We start from the raw sequence: 18,675 nt of genomic DNA, 5'->3' as shown, positions 1-18,675 counted from the left end.
TTTATGAAGCTGATGAAAGGATATAGCTTTGAACCGAAGCAGAAGTTAAAAATAAAAACAAAACCCCAAGCATCTATGATGAAGGTATCTGGCCTGCTCAGCCTCCATGAGGCTATCGGAACAAAATCAGCCACCTTTCTTCCCAACGGGATGCATGTGTACCCCTAGCCACCGTGTTAGCTGCCCAACAACAGTGGAGCCCTCCCCTACCCAACTCTAATGTTCAGGACTAAGATGAGTTTACCCATGGCCCTATTCATGGTAAAGCATCAATGGGTCAACACACATAACTCTGTACTGAAACAGGAAAACTGATGTATGTCCCTCTAAAGACTTCTTTCCAATATCTAGCACCCAATACAGTGCTCAGCAAACAGTAGGTACTTAATAAATGCTTGCCAAATGCATGAATAGATGCATTTGTGGGAAATGTTTCTACTCATCTGGAGCTGGTTTTCTCCAGATTGCTTCTGATGAATAAATGCATGACTGTCCGGTTGGATCCCAGCCATCTTCATGACGCTGAAAATGTGGAACAAGGTCAAGTTTCTAGGCATTTGTTTAATTTAAAAGCTAGTACCTACAAAGCACTTTAAAGCTTGCAAAGTGATTTACAAATATTATATTATTTTATCCTCACAATAGCCCTGGGAGTTGGGGGCCATTATAAGCCCCATTTAACAGAAGAAAGGACTGAGGCACAAAGCATTTACAGTATCCAGGCTCACAAAGCCAGGAAGTCTCTGAGGCCTCCAGATGCAGTGCTCTACTGAGGCCTCTTCCAGATTTAGACCTGGGATCTCCTGGCCCCATGTATAGCTGGGTCCCTTTCAGCTGTAGCATCTCAGGATTTTGTGAACTAGCTTCTTCTCTCTGAAGGCTTCTGGAAAGGCACAGGAATGGGTCATGTGACTGGAGGGACAGTTGTTAACAGGATTTGACTGAAAATGGATTTGTCTTTTAAAAAGACAAGGGGGGCAGCCTCCCCCCCAGAAACTCTCTAATCTAGCACTGCCCAGAATGCAGAAAGGACAGTTTTGCCTACATGTCTTGAAAGGTGGGACAGAAGAACAGACTGTGAAAACTCTAGTGAATAATTTTTTTTTTAAAAAGTTAATGATGTTAACAATAATTTTAAAACAAAAACTCTAGGAAGGAGGAATGTGGCCCATCAGACTGATGGAAACAGCATGAGGATGCAATGGGTCCACTAAGACCTTTAGCTCCTCGTGGAGGGCAGCTCAGGTGGTAAACTCTGCTCACCTCTCTCTCGGTGGGCAGAGCAGCGGCTGGTAACAATGCCCTGTATTTCAGGGGGAGGTATCTGGGGTGTGTATGAGCAGGGAGGGGTGGGCATGCAGGGTTTAAAGCCCAGAGACCCCCCTGGCCTCGTGTTAAGGTCAAACTCACCCACTGGACCAAGGGGAGTCCATCTAATTCCATCTTTTTTGTAACCATGCTTTTATGTCTAATTCTTTTAGGATATTTAGGACATTAAGAACTACGTCTTCTATCCACGGGAGTGTTATTAATGTCTCTGGATGTCTGCACAGACCTAGCCATTTTCCCCCAAATCTTATTAAATGCATTCCTCCCTCTCTCTTGCCTCAGTGGTGCCCTCAGCAACATCAACGCCCACTGTGGCAAGACCCAGAGCTGCTTAAGGCAGGGGCAGAAGTCGGCTGTCCCCAAATCCCTAACAGGGACTGCACTGTTCATACTCTGGCCAAAGAAAGGAAAGACAACAGAACAGATACCTGGAGAGCGCGTATTTTGCACAAAATCGACACTTAGCTGGAAAATTAAAGCAAAGAGACCCAAAGAGACCCAAGTCTGGAGTCCCCTGACCCAAGGTCAAGCCCTGCCTTGGCCATTTCCTACTTCTGTGGCCTTGGGCAAGTTACCACCTCTCTGGTCTCAGTTTCCTCAAAATGAGGACGTTGGCTTAATGGCCTCTGAGGTTCTGTCCCGCTTTAAATCTATGATCCTCTAACACCCTTGGTTTCCCCCTTTTGATTCCCTGAAACCAGGCCTGAAAAGTCCATTGGACCTTGTTGGTGTGACATAGTGTTAACTGTCCTGTCTCCACCTGCTAGCAAGTCAAGCAGCTGGTGGCAGGAGGTGACCCAGGCAGTAACTTTCGGCCCATCGTTGGAACACGGAGCACTGAAGTCCACATGCACTCAGAGATAGCAATATTTTCCTTCCTTCTTCAAACCAGCTCAGTTGTATGTGTGTCCACACCTGGGATCATTACATAGACTGCCAGAAGGTCACTCAAGGTCACACAACTGAAGGGAGGAGGTAAAGCACAGGCCCTTACTTGCTTGCCTCGTTTTCCTGGTCTTCCTGTAGGTCCCCTGGGTCCTGATGTACCTGGCTCTCCCTTCGGACCCATTTCTCCCTGCAGAAAAGACAGAGAAGGGAGAGAGAAATCAGGGAGAGAGCTGGATTCCATTTAGCAGCTCAGGAGGACATTCTTCCAAACTTACTAGTCATGAAGAAAAGGTGGGGGTAGAGGGCAGGGTACCAGAGATGGAAGACAAGTCTTCCAAGGAAGAGAAGGGAGAAGGAAGGTGTTTGATGGCTGGAGCCGAGAGAGAACCTGAGCCACAGAAATCTGATGACCAAGTTTGGGCAAGGGATTCTCCTTCGTGCAGAACCTGTCTGAGACAGATAAAAGGCCAGGAAAACCACTGGGTCCTATTTGGTCACTCTGCCACCATGACCTATCGGGCAAATGCTTAGAATAAGTTCAAAAGAACCACAAAAAACTCAGAAAAGAAGTTTATCAGAGATTCTTATTATTTCAAATTCCAATGTTTTTGACCCAGCAAAAATCATCTAGGGATCTGGAACAATCCTTGTCAGTTCCTATAATGCTCTTTCTGAGCATGGTTTTAGAGTGTTGGTGACCTCATATCTAGACCTTTATTAGCTCTCTTTAGAAAATTGTTCTTCTCCCCTTAAATCCAAGTTATTTTGATTATTACCTCCATTCTATTTTAATGGAACTTCCGCAGGGGGGAGGGAGGCAGAAGGACTAAATTTTTCAGACATGCCTAAAAGGTGGGTATAAGTGGGCTACAACACAAGATCAGTGATGATGAGGGTAAGAATGGAATAAGAGAGACTTTAAAGTTAACAGGTGATTGGAAAAGGTGGAGGATAGGTAGGGAAGATAATAGCTGGATACAATGGTGCCCTTCAAGTGTAAAGGCATCTCCAGTGCTGGGTAGACATTGTTGATAGGATTTATGGGAGGAGAAGGACAATATGGCATTGATGTACTGTGGTCTGATCCCAAAACCAGTTGGGTGTAGCCACGTGATTTCATAGTGGATATTTTTCATTAAAAGTCACAAAGGGAGGGCAGGTATAAAGGCGGTAAACGGTGACTAACCAAAGATCTGCCCATTGGCCAACGTCAACTATACCGACTACAAAAACTTAGGGTTTTCAAGCAAAACCTTAAAATAGCCCATTCCCCTCATTATGCCCTACGTCTCTCCCCTGTTTCCACCCAAGATTCCATAGGTCTGACTGCTTGTTACTATTACTTTTTGGACATATCTACCAGGCGACAGCTAGCTCATCTTCTCTGTTGCCTATGACCCTAGATGTCCTGCCAATGTTTACGGATTTATAATTACCACCCCAAAGACAAGGTGTGTTTGTGAGAGGTCAGGCCAGAGCATACAAGCCAAACAGCTGCCCTGATATTTATCAAGCCTGTGTTCCTGAGGTTCAGCAGCATGAGAAGAATTCCCAGCAAGAACAGCATGGAAGAATGATGTATTTTTAAAGACCAAGCTTATAAATCTGAAATTAGTTTCAATAAGCGTAGTCAATTCTGAGTCTGTCCCTTGCTAGACATTATGTCCCTCCCCAAATCCCTGGGCACCCCCTTAAAACATATTATTTCCTTTCTGGACTGTCATTCCACTGTCAGCTTCAGGTAGAAGGGAGTGAGAAAATTCAAATGGATAAAAGTTAAATTTGTTGCAGTATTAAAGACATTTAAATATCAGATATTCATCCCCTCCCCATCCCTTAAATGTTTTAAAGTTCATATTTAAACTAAATAATCCAGTTCTCTAAGAAGTTAGGTCAAATAAAAGGCTTATTCACCTAACATCTCTGAGGCCTCTTTGTAAGGAGTTTGTTGGGCAGTGAGATATAAGAGAAGAAGGAAAACCAGACTCAGGCAGGATGAAAAGTGACCTGTTTTTCCAGAATAGTAGTCACAGGGAAACCTCTGGGACTACTGCCCCATTTGGGGACTTTCTGGTCCTGCAAAAAGTTCTGTGTGCCTGCATACACACACACGTGCACACACACATGCACACACGTACACGCACACGCACATATGTTACCTATACTTTTATGTAAAACTCCTGCTCCTAGGACTCTATTCCTGCCTTCTCAGCCTGCTCTTTCTCCAGCCGGAAGTGGCCAGCATTTTCTTGATCTAATTTCTCTCCCAAGACTCAATTATGAGGATCATCTATAGCCCTGTCTTAAAGAAGCCTGTCCAAGGATGGACAAGAGCATTCTTTAGATGGCTGTGGTAATTACCAGCAGATAACAGGGAGAGATCTGCTGCACTCGGCTCGCCTGTTTTCTCTTAGTTGCACTGAATGGAAATTGCTGGAGAATTATTTAACCCAGTAAGAAGTCTTTTTCATAGGTTATCAGGGCAGTGATGAAACATAACATTTTAAGCAATAGGACAGCCCTGCCTATGAGATCAGACTAGAATAAAAATGAGCTAAGAATCTGAAATATGGAGACTTTCTTTCTCCAGAAAAGGATTGTATTAGTTTGTCCTAAAGACAGCATTCTCTGAAGAGATGAGGCTTTTCACAGCCACTGCCCAAAATCCAGAGGAAGCCTCTTCATATAGCTAAGTTTGCAGACAATAAACAGGGACACACGAATCTTTCCCCCTTTCCTGATTCCTCCAGCCTTCAGGTACTTACTTTCTGTCCCAGCATCCCCGGGAGGCCTGGAAAACCCTGTGAAGGAAACAAAGGTGGGGATCACCTGCAGATGGGCAGGATCAATGCCAGCTGTAGAGGAGCCAGCTCCAATCAGGCCTTCTCCAAAGGCAGCCACCCCATCAGTCAGTCAGTCACTGGCACAGCTGCTCTCCCATCTGGGTAACTGCCCAAATCAGGGCTGGGGAAGCTGCAGCCTTGAGGCCTCACTTGGCCTTCTAGGTCCCCAAGTGAGGCCCTTTGACTGAGTCCACCCTTTCATGAAGGGGGTTTGTTCTGCAAAGTTTGGACTTGGTCAGAGGGCCACACTTGAGGACCCAGAGGGCCACGTGAGGCCTTAAGGCTACAGCTCCTCCAGCACCAGCCCAAGTCATTACCTTTTCTCCTTTGGGGCCCAAGATGCCCTTGTCGCCTTTGGAGCCCTGGGGGAAACCACAGAAGAGACAGTTTGTGTTAACGCCACATAAAAGAAACACAGAGCCCTAGATCAGAGGAAGATCTGGAGGGGACCCTGGATGCGGTTTGGATTAGCTGCCCCTCCTCTGACAAATGAGGAAACTGAGACCTGGGAGGGGAAATGACTTGCCCAAAGTCACTCAGAGAGTACAGCAGAGGGGGACGGGATCTCAGGTCCCAGCTTGTGTTTGGATGTGTGGGGCAGGACACAGAGCAGCCAGGTGGGAGCCCGGGAGACCTGAGCACACATCCTGTGGCCTTACTCACGTACTAGCTGTGTGGCCCTCTGTGCCTCAGTTTCCTCATCTGTAAAGGAGTTGGACTCAGTGGCCTCTAAGTTCCCTTCCAGCCCTAAATCTATGATGCTGTGGCCCAGACCATCTTTCAGGGAATAAGGACATTAATCCCCAGAGAAGAGAGCCCGTCCTACAAGCCCAGCCTCCCCAGCTCTCAGCTCCACCACGTAGCTACGCATGGCAAGGCTCCTCCCTATGGACTCTGGGTCTGGAGCAGCTGTTGCCCACTAGAATTTTGCTGTATGTTACCTTAGTGGGGGCATGGAGAATGGATGCTCTCAAGGCCACACCACGTGGGTAATGGTGCAGAGGGAATGTGGAGATTTTAGCTCTACTTTCACCTGCCTTTTTTGGTTGGGTGGGGGATGGGGGGAGACAATCAGAGTTAAGTGACTTGCCCAGGGTCACACAGCTAGTAAGGGTCCTAGCTGCCCCCTCCCTCTGCCTTTTGACTGGATTGGCCAGACCCTAAGTCTAGCGCATGCCAGCCTTCTCCTTCCCCTCCGCAATCAATTATTCCTGGATCGTGTCTCAGGAGGAGGCATGTGTATCCTAATGGGGTCAGAAGTAGATGGAAGTGGGGCTGCTCTCAGAAGCGGCCCTGGAACTGACCAAACTGATTTCTAAGCAGCCTTAGAGAGACTGGTTGAACTGGGTGTCATGTAGAGGTAGCTCAAGATGAACTTTCAATCATTTTTTTATTATTTCACATGCTAAAAGTCTGGACTATTTTTCAGAAATTAACCCTCCTATGAGAAGCTTCTGTTGACATGTTTATCTTCCACAGAATCTTCCTCTGGTGCCTCTGGGGGCAGGGAGGAGAACCTGGGATGCTCAAAGGCAACAGATGCCAGCCGGGCACAAAATCTGGCACCTTCTCCCAAGTGAAGGAAAGGTCCAATGTGATGCCCTGGATTTACTCTGTCTACAAGCCAAGGACCAGTCTAGTTAAGAGTCAAAAGAGATGGGAGACATTTTTCAACCACAGCTTCTCATGATATGAAGACAAAGACAAAATAACCCCCAGTCCTGTGGGAGCCTCTCTGCTTCTACAGGGACAATGGCAGAAGGTGGAAGAAACTGGTGAGGATAACTGTGAACAGGAATCTAGTGGCTCGTCCTCTGAGTCAAACATCGAACATCGTTGCCCAATGGCCAGGTCCAACTCTCTGTGACCCTCCCTGTATGGAATTTTTTTGGCAAAGATACTGGAGTGGTTTGCCATTTCCTTATCCAATAGATTAAAGCAAGCTTAAGTGACTTGCCCAGGGTCACATTGCTAGAGAGTGTCTCAGGCTGGATTTGAACTCAGGTCTTTCTGACCCTGGGTCCCAGTGCTCTCTCCACTGTGCTACTCAGCTGCCTATGAGGCAGACAATTACTGAGATCTTCTGACCTGCTCATTCCAAAAGAAACTATCTCAATCTCCTTCTAAGAGAAGTTTGGGGGTTGTCTCATCAGGGGAAAAGGTGAGAAGTGACTTGGAATGTTTATCACAGGACATGGACTTCCAAGGGGCTCCAGGAAATAGAATCCTCTGGGAATTCTGGGTGGCACAATCAGGTAGGATGTGGGGATTCCTTTTGTCTGAAGAGCTGATCTGATTTTAGAGTGGGCGCTTGAGAGGGAGGGTGCTCTCCTTCCAGCTGAGGTGGAATGACCACTTCTTGGGAATGAAAGGATCCTTTTGGGCAAGGGTGGGACTACTAGATGGCCCCCAAGGCCTCTTTCACTCTTGAGCTTTTTGTTTCTGGGGCTTGCATGCCACCCTATTGTCTTCCTCCAAAATTCCTGCCAATCCATTTCCCATGATTCTGAGAAGGGATCCATAGGCTTCCCAGCCAAAAATGTACATGACAGAACAGAGGTGAAGCACCCCTAATATGGAGACACAACCCCACATTCCATTGAACTAGCTATGGGGCTCATGGATAATCTGCAAATAAATTTAATAGACAAAGGATTTTGTTGATACATATGACCCAATCACCTCACTGCCACTATATAATATAGAGGTTTCTATATTAATTATGGTTCTGAGAAATAGTCTCAGAAGAAAGTAGGCCTGTCCAGGACTTTGCAGGTCACTAAGAATGGCCCACAGGAGTCAGGGCCTCAAGGCAGTAAAGGAGATGGAAGCTCTTCACACGCCTACCAGTCTAGGATAAGAAGACCCCTGGCACATATAATTCCCCAATCATAAATAGGTCAGATAAGGATAAACAAAGAAGCTGGTAGGATTCCTTTGGGTATTATTACTTAAGGGTTGCAGCAGTCATCCTAGCTCTCTCCAGCTCCATGTCCTCTCTCTCCTTTCTCTGTGAGGCAAGGGGCCTGGTCAGTGATTATCATTCTTTACACTTACATGAGGCCATTGTCAACATGGCTCGTTAGGAGCCTATGGCTAACCTCCATGACCTGTACTTATTCACCTCTGGACCATAATACTTCTGTACTCTCATCAGGGCCCCTGAGAAAATGCCAATTCCTAAAGCAATGCCTCCCAGCCAAACCTCCAACCCTCAGCCTCCCTCCATCCATCCATCACTGCTAGTCTAGTCTCAAACGCCCTTATGCACTTACGTAACCAGTCTCTAATGGACCATCTTACTGTCACACTGACCTTTTCCCCTCTGGTTCCAGGGTAACCCTGAAAGAAAGCAGAAAAGCTTTTCACAGTCCACACACAAATCTGCTGCACAGCCTCTGAGATTAGCATACTCAGTTCTTACTCACAGGAAAGAGACTGAGCATGCAATGGTTCACATACATCCCCACATTGACTGAAGTTTTTACTAGCACCTGTGCTGGTCAGAATTCAGGACACACAGGTGTGACTCTGCTGCTCGTTGGGTTTCCAAGGGTCTGAAGGAACATCATGTTCCTTCTTACTCTCTATAAGGTGTAACAATGGCTTCCCTTCAGCCCCCCCCCCCCCCATTATTCTGCTCTCCTGGGCTCCTTTTGCAAGAGAAACAAACAGGGCCTGCCATTGTGAGTACGAACCCTCCCCTCCCTTTTTTTTGCAAGAGTATGACCACTGAAGATAGTATTTATAGAGAAGCACTTCAGAAGAGGACAAAAAGCATCCCTGAGTTAAAGCACTGCAGCTACAACCATTCTCAAAGCACAAAATAGCAAAGTAGTGATCTGACTGTGAGACCTTGTCATGACTCAGAGGTGACCTTGGGGCTGGGAAGGCTATGCCATCCCAGCATAAGCACTGGAGGCCTACCAGGCTGGAAGGGCTTTGGGGATGGGCCTGGCAACAGATGAAGTCTGGTTTCTGAGGGACAACTGAGCTAAGTATGGAGAGCTTCATCACTCTTAGGGGAGCCATTTGGTGAGGAGTTCTTTGTCCATGACCATGATGACATTCTCTCTGTTCCCCCCCCCCCCCCGTCTCTCTCTCTCTGTCTCTCTCCCTCTCTCCTGTATATGTGTGTGTGTGTACGTGTGTGTGTGTACGTGTGTGTGTGTGTGTGTATATATATACATATATATATATATACATATATGGAAGAAGCATTTATTAAGTGCAGAGCACTGTGCTTGGTGATAACAGGTAAAACAAGACAGTCCCTGGTTTTTAGGGACCACTGATCCACTACTAGGACTTATATAAGCCAAAAATATCATGGACAGAAAAAAATCTGACCACCAATCTATCTAAAAAGATATCTAGTAAGGATGATGTTATTCAAAATAATAGATGAATTAAAAAATGTAAGCAGTTCATATTATTCATAGTGGCAAAGCACTATTATTCATAGTGGCTGAACAAATTGTGGAACATGAATATAAGGGACAGTTTTGTGCTCTGAGAAATTACCAATGTGAAAAGTATAAAAAATACGAGATCTATTTGACTGAGCAAAGAACCAGAGTGTGCACGTTGACTACAAGTAGGGAAATAATACAATTTACTCTTTCCATGTGTCAAGGACTAACACTAGCACAGCTCCATCGATAACTTCGAGACTCAGAGGGCTGCCAGAGAACCATGAAGGTTAAGTGATTTTCCTGTGATCAGCCTGCTAGTTGGTATCAGAAGTGCAATTTGAATGGAGGACTTCCTAAAGCCAAGGCCAGGACTTTATCTGCTAGGCTGTTCTGCTTTTCAGTGATGAAAACAGTAACAGAATCCATGAGAACAGAAGGGAAAAAAGGTCAAAGGAGAAGAGAGGGAGAGAGAGACAAATCAGCTGGCTTAGCTGCCATCTTGGATGTCTTTAAACAAACTGAAAATGATAGAAGCCTGTCATTTCCTGTACAATCATTCTTTTATTCACATTTGTTCTTTTACAAATCACTAAATTGGTTACAGGTCCTATATCTCCTATGAGAACCAATTTTTACAAATTACTAAATTTTAAATAATTTTTTAAAAACACCACATTTTACTGACAATGTTGCCCTTAGTGAACCTTTACCCAGAATAAGGAACAAGTAACCCCAAGGTGTTCTTTTATTTCCAGCCCACCTTCTGGTGAAGAGGTTCAGAAATAGTGACTGGTATGAATGTGTCACAAGAGCAAGCAAAAACGAGCCTGGAGCCTCCACAAATAGGTCATTTGCCCCTGAAGAAGTAAGAGCTAATTGTGAGACCAGGATGAAGTATGAGGGGACCCAATGAACAGTCACTAGCCAGTGGCATGAATACTGAATGATCTCTTCCCACCAGGCACTCAGTGAACCAGACATATGAGCTCCCCTTTAGGTCATCTGTTCCATCAAACAATACATGGGAGGCTTTCCCAAAATAGAGAAAGAAAAGTATAGACCAATTTCTCTAATGAATATAGATGCAAAAATTTTAAATAAAATTTTAGCAAAAAGAATATAGCAACTTATCATGAGAATAATACATTATGATCAGGTAGGATTTATACCAGGAATGCAGGGCTGGTTCAATATTAGGAAAACTATTAACATTATTGATCATATCAACAACAAAACTAACAGAAACCACGTGATTATCTCAACAGATGCAGAAAAAGCTTTTGACAAAATACAACACCCATTCCTACTGAAAACACTGGAGAGCATAGGAATAAATGGAGCTTTCCATAAAATAATAAGTAGTATACACCTAAAACCTTCAGCAAGCAATACATTGGAGGCTTTCATACTGAAACCGGGAAACTGATAATAATGCCTGCACCTTAGAGTTGTTGTTCTTTTTAACCAGATCTGAACTTGAGGCTCCAAAGCATGTGGCCAGCCCAAAGACACTACTGATAGCTGTGAGATGGTCTCTGGATTCTCTGCTGGCTACCCTATGCCATTGATTAGGTCTAATCTGTGACACGAGGCTAAGCCTGGAAGGAATGTCAGTCATGGGGGGCAGGAGGGGCTTAAAAAAGCATCCTGAAATCTTAGAGTCATTTTCTCCACCTTTATTCCCTCCCTTCTCTCTCCCCCTATATTCTGCTGCTATTCAGTAGGGAGAAGAAATGTCCACAGTCTGACTAGTACTAACCTCAGGGTCTACAGCCCAGGTTGGCTTCAAAAGAGAACTAGAAAACAACATCTGAAAATGCTCCAGTTCACAAACCTGAGAGCCAATGGGTCCTCTTGTACCTGGTAATCCCATCAAGCCCAGATCACCTTTTTCACCCTGCAGAGGTTGGAAGAGAGAGAGAGAAAAGGTTACTGCCCAGAGCAATCAGACCATCATTGAGCAAGGGACGTGGAAACAGCAAGACCAGCTCATTCACAGACAGAATGGACAGAGACTTCCAAATAGGATGGGGGCAGAGCTTGGAAGGCCCTTCACACCCTACACCTCCCATACCTGATCACTAAAATCCCTAGAAAAGGGGATAAAACCTTTCATTTTCCTGAGCGATCCAGATAAAAACGTAAATATCCTTTCACAAGGTCAGAAGTCCTTGATTCTCAGAGTTCATAATCCCCTCCACATTTTCCCCCACAAATGGCATCCAGCTTTTGCTTAAAGAGCTCCAATAAGGGGGAACACATGTCCCATTCACTTTGGAGGAACTTGAACCAGAAGTATGTCTCACCAAAGTTTAAATTCACCCTTGGCAAACCTGGTAGCACATGAATCATTAGAGTTTCTGGTATTGGCCTAGATTTCATGTCTGGAATTTTTACTTTGAGCAAAGCAAAAGACAATAGAAGCATAGATTTTAGACTTGGAAGAGACCATGGAAGCCATCTACTCCAGCCTTCTCATTGTACATATAAGGAAACAGAACCGCAGAGAAGCTGACTCTCTAAAGTCTCTAAAACCAGCTCCTAGGTAGTCAGGGATAAAAAAAGAATTTAGGAGAATGTATTTCCAATTTCATAATGGGAATTAGCAAGAAAGACATAGAACCTCAGAGCAGAGAAGGTCCTCTGAGGACATCTACTTCACCCTCCATCCCAATAGAACCGAATTCCCATGGCTGAAATTCACCCCATGGCTCCAGAGCAGTTGCCTACAGCACTAAGGAGGGATCCCTGCAGATACCTCTACTCTGCCCTCCCCCAGTGCCCACTCTGCCCTTCTTTCTTTCCAATTTTTGGGTTTAATCAAATGCACTCCTGCCAGAAATACCCCTTGGTCTTGCCAAAGACCCAAACTTTCTCCTTTTCAGCTGATGCCCTCCTTTTCTGACACCTGGCTGATGTAGCCTAACTCTGCTCCATTGCAACAACAGGCCACTAAACCCAAGGCCACTAAAATTTGTACCAAGGTGTAAAATGGCTGCTGTTTGGCTTCAGCTAGATGAGAAAGCCACCTGCAGTTGTCAAAATGTGCGCTGAAGTGTAAACAGCCGATGCCTGATCCTCTCCTGAGAGCAGGTTTGAGTGAGGATGGGAGAGAACCTGGGGCAGCACCTGGAGGTGGCATAGGAGTGCAGAGATGCTCTGGGGGAGACCCTGAGCAAGGATCCTTTCTAGAACTTCCCCAGCCCCTGTTTAGGCTGCTCCAGAGAGTGAGTCCATCCCTTAGACGGGCTGTCGTTCAGGATTGAACCCACACATCCTGTCTCTCCATCCCCCTTCAAGAAAAGATGGTGGCCCCTCCTCCTTATCCCTCTGATGGCACACCAAGCTTTTCTGCATGAGTCCCAGGGGAGCTCGTGTGCCATCTTCCTCTCCCCTTGCAGATTTGGCACTTACCTGAGGTCCAGCAGGGCCTGGCCAGCCAATAGGCCCAGGCATTCCGGGGGCACCTGGAGGGCCGGGTCTACCCTTCAAAGACCAACAATAAGACAGCTGGGTTAGATTCCCTCCAGTGCTGTCTGTCTCTCACTACAACCCTGGGAGGGCAGTGTGATGCTTCCCATTTTACAGATGACAAAACCGAAGCTCTTTCATGTGGGAGGCAGGAAGCCCGGCCAAGTGCGTCTTCTCTCCCACTGCTCCAGGCTGATTTTTTCAGCGTAGACATGGAAATAAGGGATTGAACTCCCTCAGATCAAAGCTCCTGGCTCCCCCAGGACTCCTAATAACTCACAAAGGATTTATCTGTGTCCAGTTCCCATCTAAGCCAAACTCTCTGGCATTTTCACTCCCTGCCCCCAGGTTGACATTTAGCAGAAATGATTAATTTTTGGTGTCATTGACCCTTTGCTGTCTGATAAATTTCTCAGGAGAATATTTTTTAGTGCACAAAATAAAATTCGTCTACTAACAAAGGAATTCAATTATGTTGAAATAGTTATCAAAATGTCTCAAAAACAAGTTCACAAACCCCAAGTTAAGAACTCCAGTCACAAAGGACGGGCTGATTGTGTCCACTTTGAAAATGTAGTGAGAAAGGGAGAGAAGGCACATGGGTCTTCTGGTATTTCTGTTTCACCTGGAAATCTCCCTACCCCTGTCCTCAGGGGGCTCTTCCCAAGCAGGCACCCTGGGATGCTGGTGAGAAACAGGGCAGTACCTTTGACTGTACAAGAAGGGAGGGAGCGCAGCAAAAGGGGATAGGGAGAAATAGTGAAAAGAAAGATAGATTCACCTTTGTTTATAAGTTATGGAATATAGACCTGAAGGGCTCTTATTGAAAACGATTTCCTACAGATAAAGAGGAGCTTGGCCAGGAAACTGAAGTAATTGTGAATACATAACCTAATTTATTATGCTTCTCTTTGTCACTGAGGCCTAGCTTTCCAATGTTAGAACCCACTGGCCCCGGAAAGTAAGGATGAGCCCCTATCTTTTCTTAGGGATGTCTCATTTACTTGTCATTCTAGTGAGGGCCTTGTTCAGAGTTTAGTTGTTGATCATGATTTTAAATGAACCCTCTTTATTTCAGCTAAAGGAAGAAAAATGACACTCCCAAATGCCCTTCAGGTTGCTTGGTACTTCACTCCTCCTTAACTGGCCAGTTTAGAAGGACCAATTCTGTTAGTGATTTGAGGCCAAATGACAGTGAAGTGAGAGAGTCTGTAGAGGACTGGCAGTCCTGAATCAAAATCAGATAGGTCTAACTATGGTCTGTGGCTTAAATTCAAGTTACCAAGCCGTTGGCCTGCAACCTCTGGTTCCACTGGAGATTCCACTACGTTGGGCTCAGTGTCTGTACCAAGTCACTGCTAAGGGACAGGGTGACATTGTACATCACTACGACCATACTGGTAGCACCATGGACACCATGCCTGCCAACAGCACTGGTGTCAAAGGAAGGGAATTCCTGGTAGCCAACAAAAAATAAAGATGGAAGGAAGGAAGGAAGGAAGGAAGGAAGGAAGGAAGGAAGGAAGGAAGGAAGGAAGGAAGGAAGGAAACCCAGAACCGGGTTATTTACTTGAAACCGAACTAGAAAAATACACTTACCTTTCTTCCTGGCTGGCCAAACTCTCCCTGTGGAAGGAAAGGACACATCAGCTATACTGGAGTATCAGAGGGGTTCAGTAATTCGAGATTCACACACTCATGTTCTCTGCTTTGATCACAGATCTAAAACTGCAAGAGAACTTAGCTGTCATCTAGTCCAACCTTGTCCTTTAAAAGATGAGTAGCCTTGGGTTCACAGAGACAAGGTGACTTGCCCAGGGTCATTCAGTCAAAGCCTCTGGCATTCAAACCCAGATGCTCTGATTTCAAAGCCAGCTTCTTCCTACTTTGCTAGTCATTTCAGAACACCCAGGTATTTCAGTAGTACAAGACGAAAGGCCAATGAGCAGTTAAAAGTCCATGTAGCCCTAGCAAGTCTACCCCAAGGGCCATGGTGTTTCTGCACCTCAGTAGGAGGTCACTAGGCAGAAGAAGGGCTTTAAAGTTGTCTGGGTCAGATGATGTGGTTTTCTCCAGTGGAGCCAAAGAATATATGAATAGCTCAGTGGCGGCCTGCCTTCCCTTTACCTGATTCCTATTTGTCACTTCTCTCATTGCATCCTGGGCCATCTCCAGTCATCCTGATGAATATCTGGTCACTGGATCCAGATGGCTCAGTAGGAGAAAGTGAGGCCAGTGACCTGCACAGCCCTCAAAACAAAGTCAAGTGCAAGTCATGTCATCATGTCTCTGATGTCATGGTCTTCAAAAATGAAGGACAAACACAACAACCACTACAACCAACAACTGATGGCTTGTCTATTAGATCCTGTCCAGCCCTCAGCTTACCTTGTTGTGGGGCAGAAGGCCCGGGGCTGATTTGCAGCAATACCCTTGCTTACATCCCTGGACAAGACTTTTAAGTCTCCTTTGGTAATGGGTCAATGTCTCACTACCCTTAAAGGCCCAAATCTGAGCCAATCTGGACTTGCCCTTTCCCCCCTCCCCACACCCACACTCAGACACACAGACTCACACTCAGACAAACTTTCTCTCTCTCTCTCTCTCACATGCAGGCACACACACACACACACACACACACACACACACTCACTTAGCCTGAAGAAAAGGTCAGTACTCACTTTTTCCCCTTTCAGTCCCCTCACTCCAGGAGTCCCTGGGGGCCCCTAGATGAAGGACAAAATTAAGTTTAACAAGTATTGAGGATGTCTCCGTTTCCCACCCTACTTATGGATGAGAGAACCTCACTCATTTCAGGAAATAAAGCCAGCCCATGGATGCTCTCTCTACAGAAGCTATGACAACACCAGCCCTGAGCATGGAGAAGCCCCGTGGTATGCTGAAAAGACCCCAGATGAGAATCAGAAGATTGAATCAAATCTCTGCTCTGTTGTTTTCTATCTGTATGACTTTAGGCAAGTCAACTCACTTTCCTCATTTGTAAAATTATGCATTCTCTTCTAATCTGTGCCCCTTTGAGGCAGGGCTCAGAAGGGTAACTGTTATATGACCCGTGACTGGCTAAATGGACATGCTTTCCATAGCAGACACGTGGCCCCAGGAAATACCCCCAAGTTCCTATAGAACAAACTCTTTCCAACTCCTCTCTATGCCTGCTCGGGTTCCATTCTGGACTTTGTTTCTTGCTAGACCACCATGTTGGCCATCTTTGTAGATTTCCTGCTCCTACCTCCAGTTCCTGGGACAGAAATTCCTCTATGTTTTACTTGCCTTTCTGGGCTTTTGAGTATGTCAGTAATACTGGGAGTATCTCTGCGCACTTGGTAAGAATCTTTCCAGAGGCATAAAATGACCTTACCTTCCAAAATGAGCAAGTGTGACTGGGGCTCCTGTCTCAACAGCTGATCTACCCAAGTTTTCCCAGGCTGCTCTGCTTCCAACCAGGAAATCAGACTTTGGTTTCTGCAGAAATGCTGTTCTCAGAGTTCCCCTAGTCAGTAGCAACCTCAGGAATCTTCTTGCTCCCTGCCTCATTGGTAAAACACCTTAAAACAGCAGGAACTGTCCAAACAAATCTGGCATTTTTCTTCCCTGGGTCAGCCACAGAGCTAAGATGAGCTCTGACTTAGAAACGGGGAGTCATGAAGAGTGAGTAATATTACTGCTTCTAATGACCCTTCTGAGGGAGAGGCTATTATCTGCTCTGCCTGTCTGGGAGAGGCTCACTCAGCTAATTGCCTTTTAAAGTCTCCAGAAGGGCTGGGGAGAAGGGGTAGAAATCCATCCAAATTCCCAGTCTGAGTCCCTCAGGCTGCCATGAGGACCAAGAACCCTCTATGAATCATGGTAACAAAGAGGTTTGGCCAGGATGCCAGAGGTGGCCCCTCCCCACCCTTGCCCCCACACTTCTTTGGGGAGGTTTTCATTTCATTCCTAGGCAAAACACTTCACGTTTCTTTTCACAAGAGCTGTAGTCAACAAACATTCTATATTCAGCCCCAGAAGTCTGTGTTTTCCTTCATGCCAGCTGCAGATTCTAGAGTGATCTGTGCTTTCTTTTATATGGGCTCAGGGCTCTAGAACAGTCCAGATTTTCTTTCAGTCAAATGACAAGTTCTAGCACATTCTGCGATTCAGCTGATTAAAACAGCCACTTTCTAAATCTGTAGCACTCTCAACTTAGTGAGGCAACCAGTGTAATTACTGATCTCCATTTTACAGATGAGGAAACTGAGACTCATGGAGGTTAAATAGCATGCTGTGTCACCCCTATACAATAAACTTCAATGTCTCCCTATTAGCTCTAGGATCAAATATAAAATCTTCCTTTTGGCTTTTAAAGCCCTGCATGATTTGGCCCCTTCCTACCTTTCCAATCATCTTACACCTTATTCCCCCCAACACACACTCCTGTATTCAGTGGTGCTGACCTCCCGGCTGATCCATGAACAAGACCCTCAATCTCTTGGTTCTGGCTATCCCCCAGGTCTGACGCACTCTCCCTTCTGGTTATCACGGCTCTCCCCAAGTCCCAGCTAAAATCCCATCTTTCACTATTCTTTATCCTTCCCTCTGAGATGACCTCCGATTCACCCTGTCTCTATCATGTTTCTACCTAGTTGTTTGCACATGTCTCCTCCATGAGACTGTGAGCTGCTTGAGGGCAGGGGCTGCTTTTGTTTTGTTTTTGGCCTTTCTTGGTACCCCCAGCAGTTCCTGGAACACTGAGGACAGTTAGTAAATGCTTGCTTATCTGACTTGCTCAGGGTCACTCAGAAAACAAGTGTGAAAGCTGAGATCTGAACCCAAGTCTAGACTTTTCCCACCGAGCCACTATACTATTAATGCTCACAATAAAAAGCACTTCCTGTAGTAAGAGGTGCAGAGGCATGCGTTCACATAGAAATGCTTTCTTCTGATAAACTGTCTGACCTGCCTCATTTTGGTACCTTCCTTCTGCAAGCATTGAGAGGAGCTCAGAGGCAGAGTCAGGCAGGTCTACCCTCTGCTACCCACAGGAGGGAGATGTATTTGATGCTTTAATATCTCCCACTCATGAAAGCAGGAATTGGAACCCCAGAACCACGGGTGCATTCTCCCTCAGGTGCCTTGGAAAGAATTTCTATTAAAAATAATTGCTCACAAGTTGGAGAGAGGCCCTGGGCCCAAAGGTTTTGAGAGAGTGGATGTGGAAATTAGGGAGTTAACAAGCATGGATGTGCTTGGCATGTAGAAGGTACTAAGACTACAATGACAAAAACAAAACTGGTCTTGCCCTCAAGAGTTTCACTGGCTCTCACGCTCTCCTTTATCCATTTCCCATTTTCAGTTTATTGTTTCTGCCAGCTCCTTAGCGTTCGTCTTCATTTTTATGGGGAAAAGTCCTTGATGCCAATTCTCAGGAGCACCCCAAGGGTGGGAGCTGGCAGAGAGTCCCTAGAAGACCAGTTCTGCGCATACCTCCCTGATATTGCTTCTGCCATCTCCCTGATCCTAGGTAGCAGAGAAAGGTCAGGAAAAGGAATTTACCTCCAGCTAAACTGGGTAGCCAGCCCCTCCTCTAACTCAGTGTGTCACCTTACACACCTGTAATGTCTTTCTTCCTCAGTGAAGCTTTTCTTGATTCTGCCAGCTGAACAATTCCCTCCTTCTTTAAATTTTCCTTTAGCATTTTGTCTGGATCTCTTCTTAGGCCCAGCACTCCCTAC

The 18,675-nt window shown here is 45.7% G+C and overlaps 1 protein-coding gene across 7 annotated transcripts in view; it reads right to left on the bottom strand.

Moving 5' to 3' along the window:
• COLQ (collagen like tail subunit of asymmetric acetylcholinesterase) overlaps window positions 1-18,675 on the bottom strand; it is a 69,439-nt gene that overhangs the window by 19,770 nt on the left and 30,994 nt on the right. For all 7 annotated transcript variants that reach the window (XR_011976601.1, XM_072651280.1, XM_072651281.1 and 4 more), the window contains exons 4-11: window positions 15,628-15,672; window positions 14,546-14,572; window positions 12,890-12,961; window positions 11,310-11,372; window positions 8,376-8,402; window positions 5,378-5,422; window positions 4,983-5,018; window positions 2,324-2,404 (exon numbers count right to left, since the gene is read on the bottom strand). Coding sequence is in view for 6 of the 7 variants with exons in the window: in XM_072651280.1 (XP_072507381.1) it covers window positions 2,324-2,404; window positions 4,983-5,018; window positions 5,378-5,422; window positions 8,376-8,402; window positions 11,310-11,372; window positions 12,890-12,961; window positions 14,546-14,572; window positions 15,628-15,672 (396 nt within the window). In the remaining variant the exon portion in view is untranslated. The remainder of the gene's footprint in view (window positions 1-2,323; window positions 2,405-4,982; window positions 5,019-5,377; window positions 5,423-8,375; window positions 8,403-11,309; window positions 11,373-12,889; window positions 12,962-14,545; window positions 14,573-15,627; window positions 15,673-18,675) is intronic.

The sequence above is a fragment of the Notamacropus eugenii genome, chromosome 3 (assembly GCF_028372415.1).
Source record: "Notamacropus eugenii isolate mMacEug1 chromosome 3, mMacEug1.pri_v2, whole genome shotgun sequence".
Classification (NCBI taxonomy): domain Eukaryota; kingdom Metazoa; phylum Chordata; class Mammalia; order Diprotodontia; family Macropodidae; genus Notamacropus; species Notamacropus eugenii.
This window is presented reverse-complemented; position numbering and strand designations above follow the sequence as displayed.